Raw genomic sequence first — 24,035 nt, forward strand, 5'->3', positions numbered from 1 at the left:
TGAATCTGCTGCTCCTCTCAGTGCTGCCCTCAGCCTGCCAGCAGCGGCACTGCACCCTGTAGGTTACCAGAGGCAGACAGGGCCAGAGGCAGACTGTCTGGCTACCACCCAAATGGCTTTCTCCATGGATATAAACAGCCCAACTACAGGCCTGGACCACACATAAACACCATTCTGAGCACACTGGCGAGGACTGAGCACTCTGGTTTGTGTGTGTGTGTGTGTGTGTGTGTTTCTGTGTGTGTGTGCAGGAAAAAGAGATGAGCAGTGAGATAAATACAGATTATAAGCCCTAGACAGTGTGGGTGGTGAGCGTATACAAGTGTGTGCATCCTTCTATAGAGACAGAAGTCTTTTTCACTTCTCTTTCCTGTTACTCCCACGTTGCATCAGAATAATCTGGCACCCCTGCTTACCCCTGAAGGAATTCGAAATAACTCTCACTGCTCAGATACAGTAACAATGCTTCCACCAGCAGCAGCAGCCAATTCAACTCAAATTAATGAAAAGCCAACAATTACAAGATCAATTGGACGAGGAGCACGATACAAAGTTAGCTGAGACACACGAGTCCCGCTTTTGTCTTTCTTTTCTTGTTGCTCACCTTATTGCTCATGTCATGTTTTACCTACTTTTATGTGTCTGTCAGAATGAGTGATGATAGCAGCCTTTGGGGTGGATGCGTAATGTTTACCAGATAAGATAAGCAAATACTGCAGAGGGTGTGTGAGCTGTGTGGGGGGTGTGGAAGTATGTGTTTACACATGGTGAACGTTTGACCTGGGATGAAACCCAGAAAGCACCAGTGATGGGGTGTCGGGGTAGAAATGTTGCTAAATGCCCCATTTAAGCTATAAATAGTTGGACTCAAATTAAAAAAAATTTAGAAATTAAAAGGGAATTGGGGACATAATGGATTTGACATTTCTGTAATAGAGCTAGTAAATCTGTCAGAGGTATTTTGGGAGTAGACATGAAGGAGCCTGATGGGTGAGGGGGTCAGATCACCAGAAACCTAAAGGGGGGGGGGGGGTTTGGAGTTTAAGACGGTATCAGAGACCTGAACCTCTTTGAAAAGATCAACCAGGGTAACGGACGTCCTCACGGGCTGCGTCGCCTCAAACACAGCGGGTACTGAGTGTGTGCAGGTACACAAGAACACACTCACACACACACTCGGGCAGCATCAGTGATCGGTGGGGATTTTTATCTCATGCACACGCTTGAAGACACTCAGACACACAACCTCAAGGGCTCTGACATTCTTCCATGTCCCTGTCTTGGTAAAGGTCCCAGCATATGGGTCACATAAGAGGCCAAGGGATAAAAACAGAGCAGCCCACGCAGGAGAATGTCATCCTCACAGCATGGATCAGACACACACAGGTTTGCACAGCTATTCTTACAAGGACTCTGCATTGACTTCCATTCATTGTGGACAGCCTAATCACAACCTTATCCCAAACTTGAGCTGTGAACAATTAATGCCTCACCCTGAACTTAACCTAACTACCATTTTACCCCCGACATTAACTAGGACCTAAGGAATGCGTGTTCACCAAATTAGGACCAGGCTCATTTTAACAAAAATTTGTACACACACACACTTGTCTCTCTATAGTTGTGAGGACATTGACGTAATGCATTCCCAAACAGTTAACCATCACAACTAACAGGGTTCATACACATTTTGACCAATGGATTTCCATGACTTTTCCATGACTTTCCAATAACTTTCAACCAAATTTCCATGTAAAAAAAACATTTTGTTGAATCTCGGTGTATACATGAGAACGTGACAAAATGTAGTATTTAAACTAGCAATGAGAATTCTAAGGCGTACAGTATACCTTACGCATAGGCTCTCATACTAACTCAGTTAGTTTGAGAGTGTATGCCTGCTTATATTTTGAGCGTATTTCTTTAAAAGCATATGAATTATTTAAAACTCAGCGTAAATGAACGACATGAAAATATGAATATAACAAATTTCCATGACTTTTCCAAAACTTTTGGGATTTTATTTTTTTCCAGGACTTTTCCAGGCCTGGAAATACACATTTTACAATTCCATGACTATTCCAGGTTTTGTCATGACCGTAGGAACCTTGAACTAATGCCTTATCCAAACCTTATTCTAATCCTAACCTTAAAACCAAGTCTTAACCCTTAAAATTGCTTTTAAACTTTAGAGGACCGGCAAAATATCCTCACAACGTCATAATGTCCTCAGAATGATGCCATTGAACCATAACTGGCACTCATAACTATAGATAGATATGTGTACACACATCCACGCACAGCTAAACACAGTCTATGAATAGGCAGTAAAGCAGGGAGCAGCAGAGTGGAAAAAGCCCAGTGGAAAACTGTCCAATCATTAGCTTAGCAGCCCAACTCTAAATTTAGCAGTAGCATTGCGGTGTGGTACAGCTGATCTTACACACAGGGACCAGAACCAGGATTGCAAAGAGCCGTTCCCGACCTTAATTAAAAAGAAAGAAAGCAGCGAAACTGAGTCAGGACCGGCCACCTGCACCTCATTAGTCTGCCACCCCCCCGTGCAAGGGGTGGGGTTACTTTAGCACCATGAGCTTAGAATAATCCCGACTTCAAAGAATATGGTACATTTTATCATTAACCTATGTAACATCCTGGCCTATATATGCAAATCTAAACCCGTCGCAACGAAGGCTTCAGTCACTTTTAGAAACCTCCAATTAAAATGTTCCTGAATGAGCCGTGACAGGTTGAAATGACAATCCATGATGGGAAGTCGACGTATAGCCACCGCGTCCCAACAGACTGGAATCTAAATTTGCCTCCCCTGAATCTTTAGCCTACTTTGTACGACGGGCGGAGGTTAATAATGATAACAGCAAATTAATCTGAAGCAAAGGGGGGGTTTTGTCGTTCCAAATGAGTTAATTCCGGTTGCGAGGACATGTTGAAGAAAAAAGGTGAGTGGGGCGTTGAACAAAAAGGATAACGTTAAGATAAGAGAGAGAAGTCACAGCCAAGGTTGTCTGAGAAAATTGCCAAAACTTTTTATAATTCAGGCCTTGAATATGAAACTGCTTCGTCTTTTGTATTCCCCAAGAAAGAGGACGATTTTAAACAGACTGGAATGGAAATAAAAACGTAAAATGCCATCGCAAAATGTCCAGAAAATGTCTGAGTGAGACAATCTGATAATACAGCAAGAATATGTCTGAAAAATCCACGGCGTGTTGATGAAGTTTCTAAAAACACCTCGAAGAGCTTGATGAATTTGAAAATTGGCAAGACCAGATTCGAGAGCTTTGGGCGATAAGGGATTGTCGTGCTACAGCCTCAAGCTGCGTTCTTTATATGCGAAAGGAGATGTTTGAAAACAGCTTTACGGATGAAACCGTTTTTTAAAGAGGTTTTATCCAGGCTTGAATTTATAAAAAAAGTTCCATTACAAGTTCTGAGATTGGGGGATTTATGTGTCTTTGTTCTTGAAGTTTTCTGATAAGCAGAAGTTAAGGAGCTGTGATAGAAATGAAACTTTTGCCAGTGGTCGATCCGTCCGTGTGTGCACCGGATCATAAGGAACATGAGAACTTAATTAACCCCAGAGTTAAAGAGAACAGAACTTGTGTGGTTGCTGTAAGTATCGCCATGTGAGTGTGTACATGTGCACGTGTTAGAAGTGTGACAGTGTCAATTAACCCAAATAATTTCCCTTGTTAAATCAATCCCCATACACAATGCTGCAGCCTGTAGCGCACACACAGGAAAAACCGCTAATTGCTCGGCTATGGCTTTTACAGTTCATTTGACATCCAAGGTGCTACATAGTGTCGATGAACCTGGTGTTGTAGTGTAGGGTGTCGACTGTGCCACTACACTATGCATTCACAGCTGCTGCGGTGGAAGGTGATAGGCAGAGTGTTAAAGAGACAGAGAGTTGTTGAAAGGTGGGAGGTGGAGATGTGTGAGCTGATGAAATGGAGGATAATCTTAGCCTTGGGCGAGTAGACGGCTATTTGTAGTACGTGTGTGTGGTTTTGTGTGTGTGTGTGTGTGTGTGTGTGTGCACGAGCGGGTGGAGGGTGATTAAATCCCAATTAAATAAAAGTTATTACATGCACTCTCTTGGATGCTTATGTGTTCATGTCAAAATAAAATAATATATAAATATAAATAAAGAGCCAAGTGTTCAGGTTTCCTTTTAGATTCTAACAATGAGAAGATGCAGAGTAATGTCAGCCTGACAGATCTTGGGAAAGCTGCGACCTGATGTCTGCCAGTTATTAAGCTTGCTATTAGATGCTTACATATTGCAGACCTATGCAAAGGCAGCTAAGCAGTAGCAAAACGCTGTCCAGCCTCAGAGGAAATAAGACGCAGAGACCTTTATAAAAAACGTCTAACGTTCGAACAAGACGTATCCGCTTGTTCAACAACACCCCCCCAAGCTCTACCCTGTGCATGTAATTATGTCTCCATCTGCCGCGACTTACCTCTGAGGCAGAGGAAGGTGAGGAAGTCCTCCGTCTTGGGCTTGCGCCGGGACAGGTCGTGAATGGAGGGCAGGGAGGAGGAGGTGAGCAGCGGGAGGGACGAGGATGAGGAGGAGGAGGAGGGCACCGCGGGCAGGACGGCGCTCAGGCCCACCGGCTCGGCCACCTTGACGGGCGTCGTACTCGGGGAGTTGGGCTGCGACTGGGCAAACTTCCGCTGAGCCTGGAGCCGAGGTCTGAGGGGGGGGGGGGGGGGAAGAAACAAGGATGTGGTGAGTGGCAGATAAATACAGATGAGCATGGCGGCCTACAACTGAGAGGGAGGGCGACCATGACAAGACTTCCATGAATACTGTACAAATATGTGTCTATATACACATATTTATACATGTCTATACGTTATTATTATTATTATATTTACTATTATTATTATATATGCTGTTGCTGCCATTATTACTATATACACTGCTATTATATTGGTATAATTACTATCATATATAAATATATATTATGTTATATTATATACTTTATATACACTGTACAATTTTGATATACTGTCTAACAATAACATTACCATCATATCATCAGTACTATTACCATCATTTTGCCACTGCACCTTATCTACCTATTTATATTGTGTTTAAAAGAGTGTGTTCAATATTTTTTATTTTATTCTATTGTATTGTATTTTATTGTATTCAAATATACCGGCTGCTATGACGACTTAATTTCCCTTCGGGGATGAATAAAGTAATCTATCTATCTATCTTTCTATCTACTTGAGATAAAAGATCATCAGATGTTATGCTCAACAATCACATGAAAATACACACTATGGACTTATTAGTGCAACAAATCACTGAATTCAAATTATCACTGTAATACATTATGAAATACATGACAAAAGTCCAATCAAGCCTTGTGTAATTACAACAGATGTCATGCACCCAGTGTGTCGTAAGAAGCAAGAGGTGTGGATATCATTTACACACACACACACACATCTCAGTGAGAGGAAGCCGTCTGCAGCTGATTAAAACCACAATCGTGCACTTTTACACACTCTCACGCACACTTCCTGTGGCTCCGTGTGCCTGTTGTCTCTGTTTAGAGTGGATCACTGAAACAATTAACCTGTAGTGAAGAACGGATCGAGTGGGAGCTCGTCACAGTCGCTGGGATGCTTGGGAACACCCCCACACTCAGTGAGCGACCGTGCCAGCCGGTGATTGTGTGCATTCAATGTGAATATTTACATTGAGTAAATCACGCAAAAAAAATTGTAATTTGCATAGTCACAGATCCACACACACATGTGGAAGTTGCTGAATGATAGTGAAGCTGTGTATAAGGCAGAACCGGAGCTCAAATAAACAGGAACCATCTGCCAAATACAACCACACGCTGCCGGAGAACAACTTGCAGAGCTGCTTCTATATATCGGCCTCTCTTCATTTTTTCTCCATTACTCCTGTCAGTTTCTCACTTTCGACCATTTTATCTTCCCCTGACATTGTACGTGCTTCCCTCCACCGTACACAAAGCCTTTGAGACGTCCCTCTCATTTTTCACTCCGCTCGTCTCTTTCCTTCACAACGTGCGGCAGGGACAGAGGAGAATATTAAAGAAGCGGATGCCTGAGAGAAAGCGATGGACGAACTTGCCACGCAGCCTCACTCATACACAACACACGTGCACACATTTCAGTCACGCACACCGTTGGCATGGAGACACACACACGCACATATAAAAGTTCCAGACTCGTCAGCGGCCACATGAACCGGCAGGTGGCCTCAATCGATCAGTGCTGCTGCGAGTATATCTGTGTGTGTGTGCACAGGAGTTACGCTCTAAATGCAATGTGATATCCTGGTATTATTTGTCAATTTGCCGCGGACGGGATTGAAGTATAAGGGAAGATAGGATCATGTCTGGAGAACACCCACAATGGATTTGGCGCAGCCGACTGAAAGGTGCAGAGTTGCGATTACGCTTCAATCAGGGAACAGCGCCCGAGTCAAAACGTGTCAATTTCCTGCCGCGACGTGGGTGTAAGCTCAATAGGTGAGAAATTGAGAGATGATTGCACACAAAGCGATGCATTCGGACGTGATGTGTGAGAAAAGTGAACAAACAACTGTTGTGCACGAGCCCGGTTTCTTTACAGCCAAACGCTCGGTAAACAAAATCACATGACTGATCAGCATCGCCATTTATGAGCTGGAATTCAATCGCACGCAAAAGTGATTCTGCATTTGCACAAATCAGCTTCAATTTTGTGTCTACATCATTTAAAGTAATTTCCCTGGACACACATAACACCAACTTTAAGTCCCCAAACAAACGTCACAGTGAGGAGTTTAATCACTAATTTGACTGAATACAAGGACGTATAAAGCTGCTTTATTTCAACAAAACATTAATAGATAGGTGTGAGGAGGAGGAGGAAAGTGTTCCCCTGGTATTAGAGAACAAAGAATAAGAAATAACACAATGGGGCGGGTGCCACTTCATGCTATGCTGTGATTTATTTGGAAACAAGAAGAATAAAGAAATAGGGCAGAGAAGCATAAAAACAGTTGTGAATAAAAGAGAGAAAGTGACACAGAATGACAAAAGTTAGTTGAGGATGTGAAAAGGGAAAAAGAAACGACAAGAAAATGATGAAAAACTGAGAAAACCCAGCAAGTGAACCAGTGCAAGTCGCACGTCGGAGGTTAGCAACAGAAGAAAGGTGTGATAAACAGATGGAGAGGTAGAGAGGAAGAGCACACCCTCTTGATTTCACACATCCACATTACGTCTGCAAGGCTGGCCTTTGGTTGTTGCCTGACTGCAGAGATCGAACAAGCACACGGATACAAACACACAGAAGTGAGACGCAATACAAAGTTATGCTCTCGCCTCCCTCGGTTTTCAAGCCTGTCCTCATGAAACTTTTACTTTCTCGCTTGGCTCGCACGCAGTAATAAAAGAAACTGTGTGACCACTGGGGATGGAGGATGCAGGAGATACTGACAGAGAGGAGTGTACAGCGGGATGAGGCCGAAGCCAGAAAGTGAGATGAAGGGATGGAGAGAGACAGGGAGGGAGGGAGAGCGAGACGGGTGATGTGCAAAGAGAAGTTGAAAGCAGGAGGGAGGATTGCGTGACTAGAAGACTGGGAGAGATCGAGTGTGCGAGAAGATGAGGGGAAGGATACGGTGAGAGAAAGAAAGACGCACTACACACACAGACAATGCAGCCACAGTGGGGTAAGTTTTACCACAAATGTGACTCTACATCCCTTGAAGCAGTTCAACGCGCCACATTCTTATATCTATATCTGCACATATAAGCTAAGATGCACACGAGCAGACACTTAAAACCACGAGAAAATCATCCAGCTCTCGGTTTCTGGGTTTCAGTCGAGCTCCTCCGAACTTTAAACAAACGGGTGAACGGCTCTTTGTGCAGCAGCGGTGAAACAGCTTCAGGGTTTTGCAGACTGAAACCAGCAGCCGGTCTTTACTTACAAAATTACAGCAGGTCACTATCCCAGTTTTAGAAATAAAGCTGAAACCAGAATCGCCACAGGCAAAGCAAACAGAGCATTTTAACTGCAAAGATATATTAAGTGAGTTTATTAACAGTCTAGGGTTTTTTTTAAGTACAAAGTGTTAACTTATATTAACTCTACACGTAAAAAGACGATTAAGACTTCTTTATTCTAGTATTCCCTATAAAAGCTGATATTAACTACTGAACCAGTGAAACCAGTCTGTGTTTCCCAAGAATTAATCTTAAAAATTGTCGACCTCTCAGTCGACTGAGATTCCTCAAGTCAAGCTTTCTCTCTCGCTGTCCAGCCAACTTCTCTTTCATGTTCTGGTGCATTCTCTATCCTCTTTCCCTCTGTAATGTAATTCCTTCTTTCACCTAACGTCTTGCTTTCCCCCTCCTCTGTTCATACTTTGCCCGGAGACAGAAAGCCATTCAGTGTCAGAGTGGGTTTGCTGTTTGAGTGCATGCATGCTTGTAGACTCAAATGAACCCTGACAGGGGAGTTATTTGTTGTACTCACAAAACGTCACACCACACTCTCTCCACCCTGCGCCTTAATAAAAAAAAAATAGCACTTTTGAATTAATAAAATCCCTGAGTTGACTTAACCACGGCCATGTGAGCACACTGCCGGGCTGCAGTAGCTGCTTATGCACAGTTTCAATGTGCAGCCGCCCGACCCTGTCCTGTCATCCCTCTAAATTCAATCGACTGAGATTTAGCATCGCAGACGAGGAAGGGACGCAGACTAAACTGTGCTATGAACACTTAGGAAACAGTGGGCAGAGAGAGAGAGGGGAGACTGGGCTCTCCATAAAAGCCAAATCCTGGATAGCCTTTATTGCCTCAGCCGTAGATGAATAGGGTCCAATTTAACCGTTTAAAGAAAGAGAGACAGAGGGGATAAATGATTCACACACACTCACCAAAAAGGAGGAATGGCGAGAGAAATAAAGCAAAAGCTATTGTGTAAAAAAGAATGAGGGCAGAGAGAGATGAGCTAATAAAGCGATGTGCTTACTACATCCTGTCTAGACGGTCACAGAGAGCCTCTTTTCAGCAGAGTCTTCCCGGGACAATCCTCTGTTATCTGTTACCTATTAACTTACATGGGAGATACGCTGCAGGGCTTTTCCCAAACTCAAACACTGAAATTACATTTATTGTTACAGATACTTCTGTAGTGATTAGATTTAATTCTGTTTCCATTATGCATGTTCAGATGTGAACTTATATTTCCTTTTTTTTTTTTAAAAGGTATGCAAACAGCAGCCTAGTGGCTAATAGAGCTGCGATAAAAACTGTTCTGCTTCACTGATGGGAACATTTTGGTTTTGGCAGGATATCTATATAAGCAGGGGAGGAGAAAAATATACCAGAGCGTCTCACATTACGAAGGGCAACAACTTCAGTAATAAGTAATTATTTTAAAAGATGACAGACGGCTCTGTTCTTTGGAAATATAGTCCTCAGGTGGCAAAACAGAATTAGGGTTGTTCATCATTATTAAAAGGCACAAGGAACTGAAGCCAATTGCAGTAACACTTCCTCTGAAACCGTGGATCATCATCCCCCAAAGATCTTCTTTCAGGGCTGAGCCACATTTATTTCATTCGAAGAGACAAACAGGCCTGAGAGTGTAGCAGACACACACACACACACACACACACACACTCAAAAACACACCTCAGAGTGCCAAGGATCAGGTAAATATTGGGAAATCAGCATGGGAACAATTTGCAATGACATGAGTGTTTTTGTAAGTGCTGCCACAGAGTTACAGGGTGGAGGTAACCTGAGCCTCTGGTTTAGCCCCCTGTCTGCTCAGTGTGTGTGTGTGTGTGTGTGTGTGTGTGTGTGTGTGTGTGTGTAAAACTCCTGGTACACTATGTTCCCATGCGCGTCTTTAGTTATAGAATACTCACTGGTTCGGTTCCAGTGTAGGAAAGCGAGCGAGGCTTATACAAGTTGAAATTAGAGTGATCGCCCTGATTGAAGGAGAATGAGAGGAGAGAGCTGCGGAGACACGAGGGAGAGAAAAGAGGAAACCGAGATCCAACAGCGGCAGAAAAAGCAAAGAGATTACAACAGGATGTCCCCATTCATCCCTTTCTAATCCACCTTTCATCCATCCCTTCCTCCCTCCATCCCTTTACTGCCACCCCCCCCAGCCATCTACCCTTCAAAGAGCTCCTCTAATGTCTAATATTACACATGCCACCGTAGCTGCGAGAGCATTGATTATCTCCGAGGGAGGAAATCTGACAGTCCCGTCAGCCGGCGATCCTGGGAAAGGAAGATGAAAAGGAGAATATCGGAAGAGGATGAAGGGCAATTTGTTATTTCCCTCTAACATATAAAGTGAAGTCAGATTAAAATGGGGCGGCGCTGATGATGAAGACACAGGGACGAGAGGAAGATGAGCTACGGCAAAGATAATCCACTGTTCTCACACACATGCATCTTGTCAATCAAAGTCTCCTTATCAACACCTTCCCTGTAATGACCGTTTCCATGGGAACCCTGACGTTGGCAGGACTTCCCGGTGCGGTCGTCTCGATTTATCTTTCACAGGTCTATGGAAGCATCCTGCCTGCTGAAGCGCCACTGAGCAAAACACTTCCTACACTGTGCACCACCTCCAGATGTTTGATCAGTAACTGTCCGTGGAAAAACGGAATTTCTCCTCTTCATCCTCTTCAATAACTCAATAAGTGTAAGAGAAGAGCATCAGAAACAGAAACCTCCTCCAGTTTAGTGTCGGCCAAAACACATCAGCACGGTGCAGCTGACTCAGCACATTTGTGTATTTGTGCAGCTGACAACGGCTGATTTATTAAACTGCACATCAATCCATTTGTGCATAAAATACTTACAATAATTGCATAACAATTACAGTGGGAAAAAAAACTTTAAAGGCCAATTAGGCGGTGTTGATTGTTGGAAACCGTGGGCTCCCATGCATGTTTGATTTATTGAATAAGCTGCTTGCTCAGCATTTCAGCATCTGTCAATACTTTACGGTTATTAAATATTGAAGAATGGAATCCAATATGTGCAAGTACAAGCCTTGTGCAGTTTAGAGACCTAAAGACTGTCGAGACTTGAACTCAACAGCATGTTATAGATGTTTTAAATCACTCAAGCTCGGGGAAATTCGGACCATGATGATTCCGTATAACTAAAACCAAAACACCTATACTAAGCTTTTAACTTAATGTGAATCCAATTATTTGATTTAATGCACATTCAATTCAATATTTAATATGAAACAAGAGGTTATCACTTAGCCAATAGGAGTATTTCAATCAAACAATAGCAAAACACAGCGTGGATCCTGGGAGTTGTCTTCACCAATGAACACCTCCCTAATGTGACGCAGATACAAACCATGTTCACGGGGGAGGTAACTGAAAAATGTTGACCTTTTAAGTGTGAACGATCCAAACAGTAGAAGGAAAAACACAGCCAACTAGCTGACTGGCTAGTTCGTCATACCTGGAGGTTTTAGCAGAGCCAAGCCGAGTCACTGGTAAAGACGATATGACGCTATTAAAAGGCTATAATAAATAAAACTAAAATAAAATGTGGCATTACATTGAATAAAATCTGGGATTTCTCTCAGCTTGAAGAACGTTGGAAACATTTTGGATAAAGTGAAAAAGTCAACAAACTGTATAACGTAGGTCTGTTGGATAGTATATCTTTAACGCAGCATCAGAACTAATCCTGTAATGAATTACTGGGTAAAATGACACAATGAACAAGTCACTAGTCTTAACGTGAGAGGAGCTTTGATGCCGTGTGTCGGAGGTCGCGGGGTCACGTACTGTACACTGTGTCCCTTGTGGACGACACCCGGTTCCCTGGCTGTTATATGTGCGTGCCAGTCGCTGTCTGGTTTGGTTTCAGACATTTGCTGTACCATTGAAACCTGAACTGTCCACTCCGGCTGGCGAGTGCAACATGAGCCAGTAGAGCCGGTGTTGATTTGTGTGAATGTGTCAGCCTGTGACTAATAGCTATCTGCATTCTTAATACTGTTAAGTTCTTTGGATACAAGCAGACACTAACTACACTATAAGATTGACAATTTATTGTGTATCTTAAATGCATTAATTTAAGATACACGAGAAAGAGAAAGAAACACCGACAGTAAGGTGAGTGATAAGAAAGATGGCAAAACTAAAATGCCCAAGGCCCAACACTCCCCTTATGAAACCACATTTAAATTCACAAGATCCAGATGTTTATTTGGATCAGCACACATAAATATCAGTTCCCCAAAAATGTCACATCTTTGTCATCGGGATCCAAAATATTCTCACAGAGAAATCAACAAAGATTTCGAAAACGGTGCTGAGAAGTGAATGGGTTCTTCCCTGACCCACACTGCATTCTCCCACCAAGTTTAGCAATAAACCATCTAGTACTTTTTACATAATCTTGTTTACAAACAAATCCACAAAAACACAACAAGTCTTGATGAAGAATAAAACGGTTACGAAATCCAAATAACTTCCTTAATCCCTGCATTAGACAGAACTTTCCAAAAGATAACACAAAAAAGACAATACGTAGACTTAACATGGAAGTATTTCTGTAATCCCAACTGTTTCAGGAATTTAGCTAACACATCCCTACTCCAGACTAAGTAATCCTCGCTCCATGTCAGACATTCAAAACCCGGCTAACTTCTTTTCGGCCTTTTGCTCGAAAGTGGCACGCGTGAATCCAGCGGAGCCTTGAGCGAGTCCGCAGCGTGTTCCAGGTTTGAGCGATGTTGGCATGAGGCTGGGCTCCAGTCAGACATTGTGTTCCTTCCCATGGTAAAGGTTATTGTGTGAGGCGAGGAGCACTGATCCAGAGTCTGCTCCTTGGGGGACTGTATTAATTGGCTCCAGATGGCCCACATGGTCCTCATAAAAGACTACCTCACTGCATCTGGCTCTGCGTATGCGAGTGTGTATTCATGTGTGGCTGCATGTTTGTCTGTCTTTGGGTGCACATGTATTCTAGTAGAGCAGCCTAAATGTACATGTTTACGTAGATAAGAGCGAAACGTATATTAAAACTGTGCATGTGTGTGTCTGTCTATATTTCTTTCTGGGTTTGTGTGTGTGTTTACGTTTGTGTGTCTGTCAGCGTGTTCCGATCAAATCCATCAGCACTTAAATGACAAGAGATTCTGTGTTTGCACAATTTCTTGAGCCCATAAGAGTTTTCAGTCTTTAAAATGTGATGTTGAAAGCGATGAGCGCCCTGTAATTGACACCATGTGTGCTAAAGCATGAGTCTAAGCTCCAAGGTTACTGTTTGAGCAGGGGGGGGATGCTTGCATTGTGTTTAGCAGGAACCCAGACTTTTACCTTTTGTTTTGACAAGTCAGAAGTTATAGCAGGTTAAGCCTGTGTCTCAAATGTAGCAACTGGTCTATGCAGATACTCCAGACTTCCCACTCTGCCAGGGTTAAAAGTCCAACATGACATAATCAACTTGAGCCTGCAAAACCCTCGGTTTCCAAACACAAAACCCTAAAATGGCCGATGCGTGCTCAGTGCAAACAGTCATAAGTGGACGCTCACTTTACTTGATGTGTTTATTGCTTTTCTGTCTCGGTGCATTCAGAAGAGAGATATGTCCCTGCAGTGGACTGACCCGCCGACCCCGTGACCTTCACATATGCAAACAGCACCTACTCAGACCCCCGGTTGAATATACACAGCAAGTACATGCACACCAAACACAAATAAACACAATCATTAGTCAGCGAGTCAAGAACAAATCCGTATGCACACTCACTATAGTGGAAGGAGACCCAGTAGTTTTCTATACAAGCTTTAATTTCCACGAGTGTGATGTATAGATGCAAGTATTTCTGTATATTCAGTATTTAATGCTAAACTGCTTTGACATGAAGATTAATGTGCGTCTGTGTTTTTCAGAGGTGTGATAGTGTTTGTCCAAGTTCAGCCCTGACAGCTATATGCTTCAAGCCGTCACAATATGGCTGATATTCATTTGAGATAAAAGATACAGCCGGGCCCGGGTGCGTATTTAAATATAACCTTGGCTACGGGCTGGGACACTTTTTTTTTGGAATGAATGAATGAAACAAAGAGACGGGGAGATGGCCTGATAGGCAGATGTGGAGAGAAAAGACATCTTGACAATAGATCGAGCTTAGCTGTATTCCTGTGAATATATACATGCTATATTAGGTCGGATGGAAGTCACCCATTGTCCCCTTTGTCGCCTTAAAAATGCTAATGTGCGTCGAACAAGAGTGGCACCGCACTTAAGCTAAATGTCACCCTGATGATTTCAAAACATTTGATGTATCAACGGGTTTTTAATTTGTGAATTTGAAATTGCACAATGCCTCATGATTTTCATACATTGAGGCCAAAAAGTTAAATAAAAACCAAGGTTGAAATGGAGGCTTTGTTAGTCAAGGTCCACTGCTCGGGGCTATTTGCCACCCCCGCTCCACCATGCATGTGGAACTTAAAACCCTTTGACCTCTGACCTTGCAGTCCACCTTAAATCACCCTTGGGAGCCACTGACCACAACCAGGTTAGGTCGATAAACATCAGGGACGGTGCTATTTGTGTTTAGCAATCAGTCTAATTAAGCTCGAGTCCCATATGTTGACCTTCACAGAGCTGGAGTGGACTGGATTGAGGCCTTGAGGCTGTAGAGGCTCAGACAAAGGAGCAGACATTACACAGTGTGCAGTGGTTCATATCCATTAAAAGCAGGGTAGATAAAATGAAGAGTTAACTATTACTACAAACTATTCCTACAAAATGTCAGTTTCATGAGTCATCTAGGCTCTTAAAACTCAAACACACATAGGTTTGCCCAGATATCCTTATTAGAACCTTGCACTGACTTGTATACATAGTAGACAGCCAAACCAAAACCTTCTCCCTAACCATAACCAGTTCATGTTTAACCTTCATTTTAACCTAACCACAATTCACATCTTACCCCTAACCTTAACCATGACCTCAGATATTAAGTTTTGCCTCATTAGGACCAGACTTTGCTTCCAATGAGGTCCGCTGGTCCTGACAAGGCCAGTGTTAATGCTGGGAAAGACCTAACAACAATGAGAACACACACACACAGCCACACACAGATTGTCCTTAACTGATCAATCCTTCTTGTGTGTTGAAATCTCCAGGTTGCGGTGACAACACTGACCTTTATAAATGGTCACTGCTCTGTGCAGTGGAGCTCTTCTTGCTACACCTCTGAAACTATTTCCCCTCTTTCACACATAACCACCAGCTGAGCCGCCTAGAATAGCTGAGCAGGATTAGCTTTAACTATCCCTGAATACACAACTTGAAATATAATATGTGAGGTTATGCTTCTCATTTAAGGGAACACCTCAATATGAGGTATTTTAATGAGGTAATGCTCTGTTTTCCACATATGGACATTACAGTTATCACAGGCATCTTAACACCTGGGAGGTTGTTTCTAGTCTGACTCGAGGGTCTAAGGACAGAGGGTGTACAGCTGTTAAGGCCCCTTGAGGCAAATTTGTGATATTGTGCAATATAAATACGCGTAGACTCGACTTGCCCTCGGCTAACAACAGGTATTCTAACAATGAAACAGCAAAACCCCTTAAAGCATTTAGAATTTCCCTTTTGCATTGTGCCGTGAAGGCTCGATGCACACAAGTTGTAACATGGCTAATCTGCGCTACAATCACAGTGCCAACACTTGTATTTGACAGCAATTATGGGAGCGGGTTTGTGCGCTGAGAGACATTACACACTGTGCCGGGTGGTTAATGCTCCTTCGCCCCTTCCACTCCAGCCGAGCGGGAGGATTTTCATAAAGCCGCGGCGAGGCAGCAACAATGAGACGAGAGTTTAGGGAAGATTTTGCAGATACTCTGACATGCAGGGGAGGGGTGAGTCACTGACAGACTGACAGGAGAAAGAGGGAGTCAGTAAAATAAAGAGGGAGACAGAGTATTGTACTGTACAGGAGTGAAGACACAGTATTCCAGAGCCTTCCTTCGGCTGCACAACCAACTAGAATTACACTGAGTGGAGCGCCAAGGCCCAACAGTCGCCTTGAATTCAATCAAGCTGCACCAAATTGCACAGACTCATTGATATCAGTCCCCTAAATATCCACGATTTTCTTTCATTGAGATTCATGAATTATTCTCCCAGAAATCAAAGAAAATGTCGAAAAATCTTGCGATGTTGACGAAAGTGGAAATAAAAAATTCATGGATTCTGCCCCTTGATCCAAATCCGCACCAAAATTCCACAATTTTTAGGAAATCAGTAAATTATTTTTACGTAATATTGCTGATGAACAAACGCAGACGAAAAAATAACCACAGAGTTTCAAATGCTGTCTGATCAAATGGCTAAAAGCTCGTCCAGCATTCTAAGACTCTGTCAGAAGTCCAGTGTGCATGAGCTTGTTTATATAAGTACTCCACTTTGTATTCCTCTAATCATTAGGTGTTAGTACAGCCTGGTGTTGCACTGCATATAGGTTCCCTTGCAACAGCGTCTAAAGAAAATCAATACACACATCATGGCCCTCTATTAAAACAGACTCGCAGTGTGTGTGTGTGTGCGTGTGCGTGTGCGTGTGTGTGTGTGTGTGTGTGTGTGTGTGTGTGTGTGTGTGTGTGTGTGTGTGTGTGTGTGTGTGTGTGTGTGTGTGTGTGTGTGTGTGTGTGTGTGTGTGCGTGTGTGTGTGCGTGTGTGTGTGCAGGAACACATGCACCTAATCCCTCATAAATGGGAATGGTGATTATGCATTACTGACAAGAGTCATTGGTTACGCTAGACAAGACAAGTGTGTGTGTGTGTGTGTGAGTGTGATAGTGAGTGAGTGTGTGTGTTTGTGTGTGTATGTGTGTGCGAGCGTGCACACTTGGAATTCATTAAGTCAAAACAAAACAAGCGGCAGCAGCTGAGTGTTTGAATGTGTGTCTTGGCCGGCACAACAGAGAGAACAGATTCTGAGAGAGCCAAAAGTGGGGTTCAGTGAAAACGAAAAGCGAGGAAAAAAAAGAAAGACGAAAAGAAAAGAGGGACAGAGAGAGAGTGAGAGAGCGAGGGAGACAGAGAACAAAGAAATTAAGTTGAGAAGTCTGTCTGAGAGGGGCACTCAACTTCTGATCCAGACACACTCTACACACACTTTCACAGCGCCTCAGAAGTTTGTGTTCACTTCTTTTCTCTTTTACACTCAAACAGAGAAAAACGAGCCGAGTTGCCAGGGACCATTAAAACCTCTCGTGAGCATTAATTAGATGAGCTGAAGTGAGATGCATATCGATCTCACTCTTCTGGCTCTCGTTTCATCGGATAGAGTGCCCGAGTGTAGAGGCCACTAAATGTATAGCACATTGTTTGAGACATTTTGAAAAAGCTAAATTCCTCAATATCATTCTCCTTTGTAGCTGCAACGATTTCCTGCTCGTTTGAAAGAAAAACCACACTGGACTCCCGTTTAGATTGCACCCATGACGGTCATAATACAAAATTAAAATACCAATGAATTTCATTAATGACTTTAAAAGATTTACGAGACGCTGACTTAATGAAGACGCATCTGTATCAGCAGTCTGATTTTATGACCGCACCGGACTTCCTTTATGGTTAACACAAAAATATTGTCATCTGCAAAACAACCGTTGGGGAAAATAGCTCAAAAGATAAAAAAGCCAAGACAACAAATACGGTTTTAGAGCTTTTTCTGGGAACAGCCTTGAAGTCACTGGTGAATACACAGGCGGTATTCATGCACAGAGGTACAGGAAAAATAACTAGGTCAGTAAACCAAGGCAGTGAAGACGAGACTTAGGTTGTAAATGTAAGTGTGTGTGTGTGTGTGTGTGTGTGTGTGTGTGTGTGTGTGTGTGTGTGTGTGTGTGTGTGTGTGTGTGTGTGTGTGTGTGTGTGTGTGTGTGTGTGTGTGTGTGTGTGTGTGTGTGTGTGTGTGTGTTCAGGGCCAACACTTGGCAGGGGAACCCCGGTTGGAGAATATGGTCACGAAAAAGGGCTTCTACAATGAGCTGGCATGTTGGCTGGGATGTGCTGCCAGTATATCCACCGATCTCAGGAGCATGGGAAGGCAAACACAGAGTTGATCTCAAAGACTTCTAAAGGAGGTCGCTTCCTGCCAAAAATCACTTGCACCTGTCCTTCTGTCCCTGCCTCCCTTCCTCTCCCTGCTCCTCCCAGTCTTCCCCTCTCTCCACAGTGTGAAACTTTTTCTTCTCTCTGCGCCACCGCTCCTCCCTTCTGTTTCGGCCGGTGCCAGGTGTAACAGCTCCTGGCATCGGCCTTAGTTGGTCCTGTTCGGGAACAGAGCGCGGCACCCATGCCAGGGTCACCGGAGTCACACACAAAACACACACACACACTCGCACACTCTCACACACAAAATACGCTTTTTAAGAGGGCATGAGGTATTGCCAAGTACTGGCTAGGCTTGTGTTTCATTAGCATCAGATAGAAAGCCTTTCTTCATTCAGCGAGGGTGTGTGTGTGTGTGTGTGTGTCTGTGTGTGTGTGTGTAGTGAACTAATGAAAACCATCGAGCAGCCTGGCCTCTCACTAAACTCCTCTCAACAGCACTGCAGGCCATCGGAGCAAAAGAGAATATAAAGAGTGAGACAGTCCTTGTTTTATCTTATTTCTTCAGCGTTTTTCTTCCTCCGCTTATAAAGAGTAGACTTGTATTTATGCTTTACTATAATCTACAAGGACACTTGGTTTCAAGTCTGCACTTTGTGTCTTTATCTCTTATTACTTTCAGGAGAAGCAAGTAGCAGAAAGAACAATTTGAGAAAGAAATACGGGCATGTACAAAATCTGCACTCTGGAACGGCCTCCTGGAAAGTTTTTCAATTTCTTATCATCTCTTCCGATTGGCCTTCTGTTTCAAAGTCAGGTAGATGAAAGCTGGTAATGACCGAGCTCAGATTTGGAGGTTACAGTATCGAGTGACGGCTCGGATGAGACGCAGGCAGGTGCTCGACGCGCTGTGAATGGAGCCTGTATGGGCCGCTCATTACAGAGGGACATCTGCTGCTGTCCGCGCTCCCAGGCTCCGCCCCTAGCTTTGCACTGATGCTTTGATGCCCTGTCAATGTGTGTGTGAGCAGAACAAAACAACACACAGGCTCGCACGCACGCACGCACGCACGCACGCACGCACGCACGCACGCACGCACGCACGCACGCACGCACGCACGCACGCACGCACGCACGCACGCACGCACGCACGCACGCACGCACGCACGCACGCACACACACACACACACACACACACACACACACACACACACACACACACACACACACACACACACACACACACACACACACACACACACACACACACACACACACACACACACACACACACACACACACACACACACACACACACACACACACACACACACACACACACACACACACACACACACACACACACACACACACACACACACACACACACACACACACACACACACACACACCTACAGGAGCTCGCTGCTTGCAAAATAAATAAAAATACAAGGAAAAAAGGTTTATGGCTGCTGGTTTGCAAACTAAAAATACGACCATGGATGCAATTGTGCACTCTATCCACTGCTGTGTGTGTGTGGGGGGCTGAGCCAGAGGGAAAAAATAAGCTCTGAGACACACACACACACACACTAACACAACACATCCATCCATTTTAATCTGCTCACTCTATAGAGCGCGAGTATTTGCAGCTAAATCATATTTTCCAGCTTGTGATTTCAAAACCAGCTTGACGCTGAATGCACCAGAAGTGTCATATTTCCCAAATTTCCTTTATTCCATTTTTCGAGAACATTTGTCTAAGAGAGTCTCTGTAGCAAAAATGGCTATTTCTCCCAACAACAAGAAAATCAGTTTCAATAATTCCCTCATGATCTAAACGACTTCATGAAACAATGATGGGCAGAAATTAGTGGTTTATTGTGCTGTGCATCAACTTAAATTTCTAAATAATTGATTTAAGAAATTCATGGCAGAATTCATTTAAGTGGCGGATTATAAATGACTGAAACGGCATTTGTGTAGAAAGATGAGGGGGTGTTCTCATTAAAAAGGGCTCAGTGCTCTTCAAATGCAGATACTATTTACACTTCTTTGTTGACTGTCATCTTCTATTACAGAACTAATGGGCAACTTGCTCCTCTCCAAACAATTCACTTAAGAATGAGGGAAAGGAGGATTGTTAAAGGAGATTTTATAATAAGGATATATGGGAAGCATGGGGAGACATAGACAATAAAAAGGGAGAGAGGCCAATAAGAAAGAGTTTGTACTATGTGAAAGCTTCTTAAACATTAACTCGTCAACACCAAAAACCTGTTTCACACAACGATTTTTGCCTTCCAGTCACTGATATAATAGATTTCTAGGATGATAATATCTGCACGAGTCAACAGCAACTATGGCCAATCAGAGCGCAGGACGGGGAATAGGGTGAAGGATTATTTAGTGGAGAGATGCCACCTGACTTTTTACACTGCACACATCTGTAATCGGGAAAAGTCTGCAATAACCATAGGTGTGAAGGACAGGTGCAGCTATTAACTGCATCTGGCTGCGTTCAGATGGAAAAAACCCTGACTGCCAGTCGGGTTCGGGTCAGACCCTGTTAGGTTTTCTCTCAGGTTCGGACAGAAAAACATGGGCTCAGCTTCTCTCAACTCTTTGGAACTGTGACGTCCACTAAAGCGTTTCACCTCTCCCCAAACTCGATGTGTCATTCTGAGACCAGGGGGACACATACGAGCAGAACTCAACTTGTGGGGTTTTTAGACCAGTCAAACTAGTGCAGTGTGTGGCCCCCTGTCAGTTGTGTAGTATGACCTGCACTGTGATCCTAGGACTTGGACCGTGGTGGAGTATGAACTTGGCTAAAGCTGCACTTACAGTTTGCAACATGTGTCCTAAGTTCTCCAGCACAGCCGCAAAACTCAACTGTTCGCACTCACAGTATCAACAGCAGCCGTCTTTGGCATGAAGTCACACGCACAGATGCCAACGGACACACACACACACACACACACGTCTCCACTAATACAAGAGCCAGGGCTCTATAAAGCTCTTTAATGACCCATTGACTCACAAACAGGATTAGAAAAACCTTATAAGCATCTGGGCTCACCTCTTCTTGGGAGGACCGCCCTCGCAGTACTCTCGCCGCCCGTCCGGTCCCTGAGAGCGCAAGGACCCATCTTCTTTGTGGCTGCCCTTTGATCCCGAGCCGTTCAGCTGCCCATTGGCGAGGGAACCTGGAAAACACAAAGCGCCAAAAAGGCTTAGAGTCAGGGCCAACATATATTTTACAGACCACTCGTTTGAAACCTTCCACCTGCGGATATCTGGCATGGCCCTTTGTCAGTGAGCCACTCGTGGGGCTTGATATTTGGACTAAATATTTGGAGAGTAAATTGCGTTGTTATCTCACAGTGTTATTATAGTCTTCTGTTTTTGCTTCTGATTTTGTGCAGATACATTTCTACTGATAAGATTAGCTCTGTTGTATCCGAGTGTGGAGTGTATAGAATACAGGAGGGGATATGGAAAGACAGTCAGAGTGAACAGGACAAATAGAGAGATAATAAATAAATTGAAGCATCTAGACTGAACAATACAAATGACACAATTCTTCGACACTGGCCGTGTCTGCGGCATCATGGAGGTTAGTTTCAGACTCCATATTTTCTCTTGTTGAATGCCAATGCTGCTGACGTAAAGGATGTGTGTCCCTTGACAACGGATTTATAAAATAAAAAGCCCCGGGCAGCAAGGGAAGTGAAGGCATTTTGCTGGACTTGACATTCTCAGTCAGCCCAATTGACAGAGACCTAATTAAATATTTAGCAAGCAACACACAAACAAAATCGGCCCCTGGACAGATTCTTAAATCAAAAGCAACAACGGGCTCCGAGAATTCAAATTAGGTCAAACAGAGGAGTGGAAGTCACTGGTAATTAAGGGAGACAAGAAAATTAAGTAAGTTGCACAAGGTGGCATTGGCATTTCTTGCAATTTTTGGAACGTGTCATAGAGGCCCAATAGAATATAGAGTGTGAACCAACCAGAGACAAAGGGTGAGTCAGATGACGAAAATTATGCTGGTGAGATAACAACAGATTTATGTGTATATGTCAAGATTTGACATTAACTGTATTCAACAATTGTGTCCATCAGGTGTTTTTGTTTACCGCAGCGTCCTGTAAGTGTATGGCACCTCCTTTTCATCCTGAGATATTTGTTTACTTTTTGTTTTTCTCAGTTTTGTGTCAGAAATGTCATCAGCACATCCACTGAATTTTGAAGACATTTTCATGTTGAATTCTTTTTTATCTCATTTTACTCCGGGGGCTGCCAGAAAATGTGTGGGGCAACTGACTCTCATTCTTAACATTCGTCTCCTCTGGAACTTTTCAGGAAAACATTTGGGCTTCAGTGCATGTCTGATAAGCAGGTTCAAAGTTCTGCTATCTTTGCCTCCATCAACACCTTCACTCTACTATCCCCTCTTTCTCACCGCACGAGCATTCATTGCCTACCCGGCACACCCAGTGAAATTCCACTTGGCTGAAGGTTCACAGGGACGTGCCACTCAAACTCCACCACGCACACGCCTAATGGTGGGTGTCAAAAGGAAAATAAATTAAGATAACAAGGCCAGTGGAGCACGGGTGGGGATAACTGGCAACTCCAATGATATCCTGCTTGCGAGGACGCTACTGTTCAACAAGCCCGGGCATTGCGTCATCCGAGGCAGAAAAATAATTTTGGACGAGTGAGGGAGCAGTAAGATTAAATGATTGTGTAGGAGACAGGATGAAGATGAGCAATGTGGAGCAGGTAAGAGATGTTTTTTATGATTCAACAGATTAATAAATGTGCTGTGAGGTGAATGAGCTCACACGCAGTCAAACGCTCTCACCGCTGCAAACACAGGATGTTGGGTTCTCTCACACGCACGGCACGTCAGTACCTGAACGCCGAGGTACAGTCATCGGATACACATCATTGCGGTCACAGAGTTAACAAGTGCTGGCGTGATGACTAACGCCATCGCACTTTTGTCAATGTTTAAAGTTGCAGTGGGAGAGCCACTTAGTCTATATGCTGAGGGTGAATCACTGCCTTGAAATGCCCCGGTTTGCATGCAAGGCTTACATCTGTACGTCTTTAATCAATCAGGAGTTTCAGAAAAAGTGCTTTGAAGTAATCGCACAGAGAAGAGGAGAAAAATCCAAATGGAAAATTCAATTAATCAGCATTCCCTTAATTTTATAAAAAAAAAGTCCAATTCAAAAGATTAAGACTCATTAAGACATTTCATTACTTAATGTGGGGCGATGAAAAATATGTTTCCTCCAGAAGACGATTTCCAAAATGATGAGTGGAGGCACTACAGAGAAGAGAGGGAGGAGCACAGGCTCTAATCTAATCACACCTTCAGGACAGCGGGTTGTGTCGGTGAAACTTCCAGCGGAGCAAAAAAAAATTAAAAAGCAAAGTAGCTAATTAACTTTAATTGTGCTCAGAACGTGACTGACGCGTGATGTCCCCACAGGACGCAAACAAACATGCCGAGGCCCATTTCACCGCCCCCCCTCCTCTTCGTCCCCCCCCCACAATCCCTCCAAAGAGTTGTCTGACATATGCTGGTTGCACATGAGTGCTCTTCTGAGGGGCAGAGCAGGGAATCTTGGGGAAGAGAGAGAGAGAGGCCTGGGGATGGGCGAGACAGGCGGGGAGCCAAGGGTCCTGTGCTCGTAACTCAACCGTCCTGGTGGTGGTGAGGGAGGACTGCGACGACTGGCTGCTTAAGACCTGGGGGGGGGGCAGTGTGCCATCCCAATTGCTGCTCCACTGGGGGTGGGTTTCTAATCAGATTTACGCATGCTTAACTAAGCCCATCGCCTCGCT

The 24,035-nt window shown here is 43.8% G+C and overlaps 1 protein-coding gene across 1 annotated transcript in view; it reads right to left on the reverse strand.

The window, feature by feature from the left end:
* jarid2b (jumonji and AT-rich interaction domain containing 2b) overlaps nt 1-24,035 on the reverse strand; it is a 111,255-nt gene that overhangs the window by 27,030 nt on the left and 60,190 nt on the right. The window contains exons 3-4 of the mRNA XM_061092912.1: nt 21,250-21,376; nt 4,491-4,726 (exon numbers count right to left, since the gene is read on the reverse strand). Of these exons, the coding sequence (XP_060948895.1) occupies nt 4,491-4,726; nt 21,250-21,376 (363 nt within the window). The remainder of the gene's footprint in view (nt 1-4,490; nt 4,727-21,249; nt 21,377-24,035) is intronic.

The sequence above is a fragment of the Limanda limanda genome, chromosome 19, assembly GCF_963576545.1.
Source record: "Limanda limanda chromosome 19, fLimLim1.1, whole genome shotgun sequence".
Taxonomy (NCBI): Eukaryota; Metazoa; Chordata; class Actinopteri; order Pleuronectiformes; family Pleuronectidae; genus Limanda; species Limanda limanda.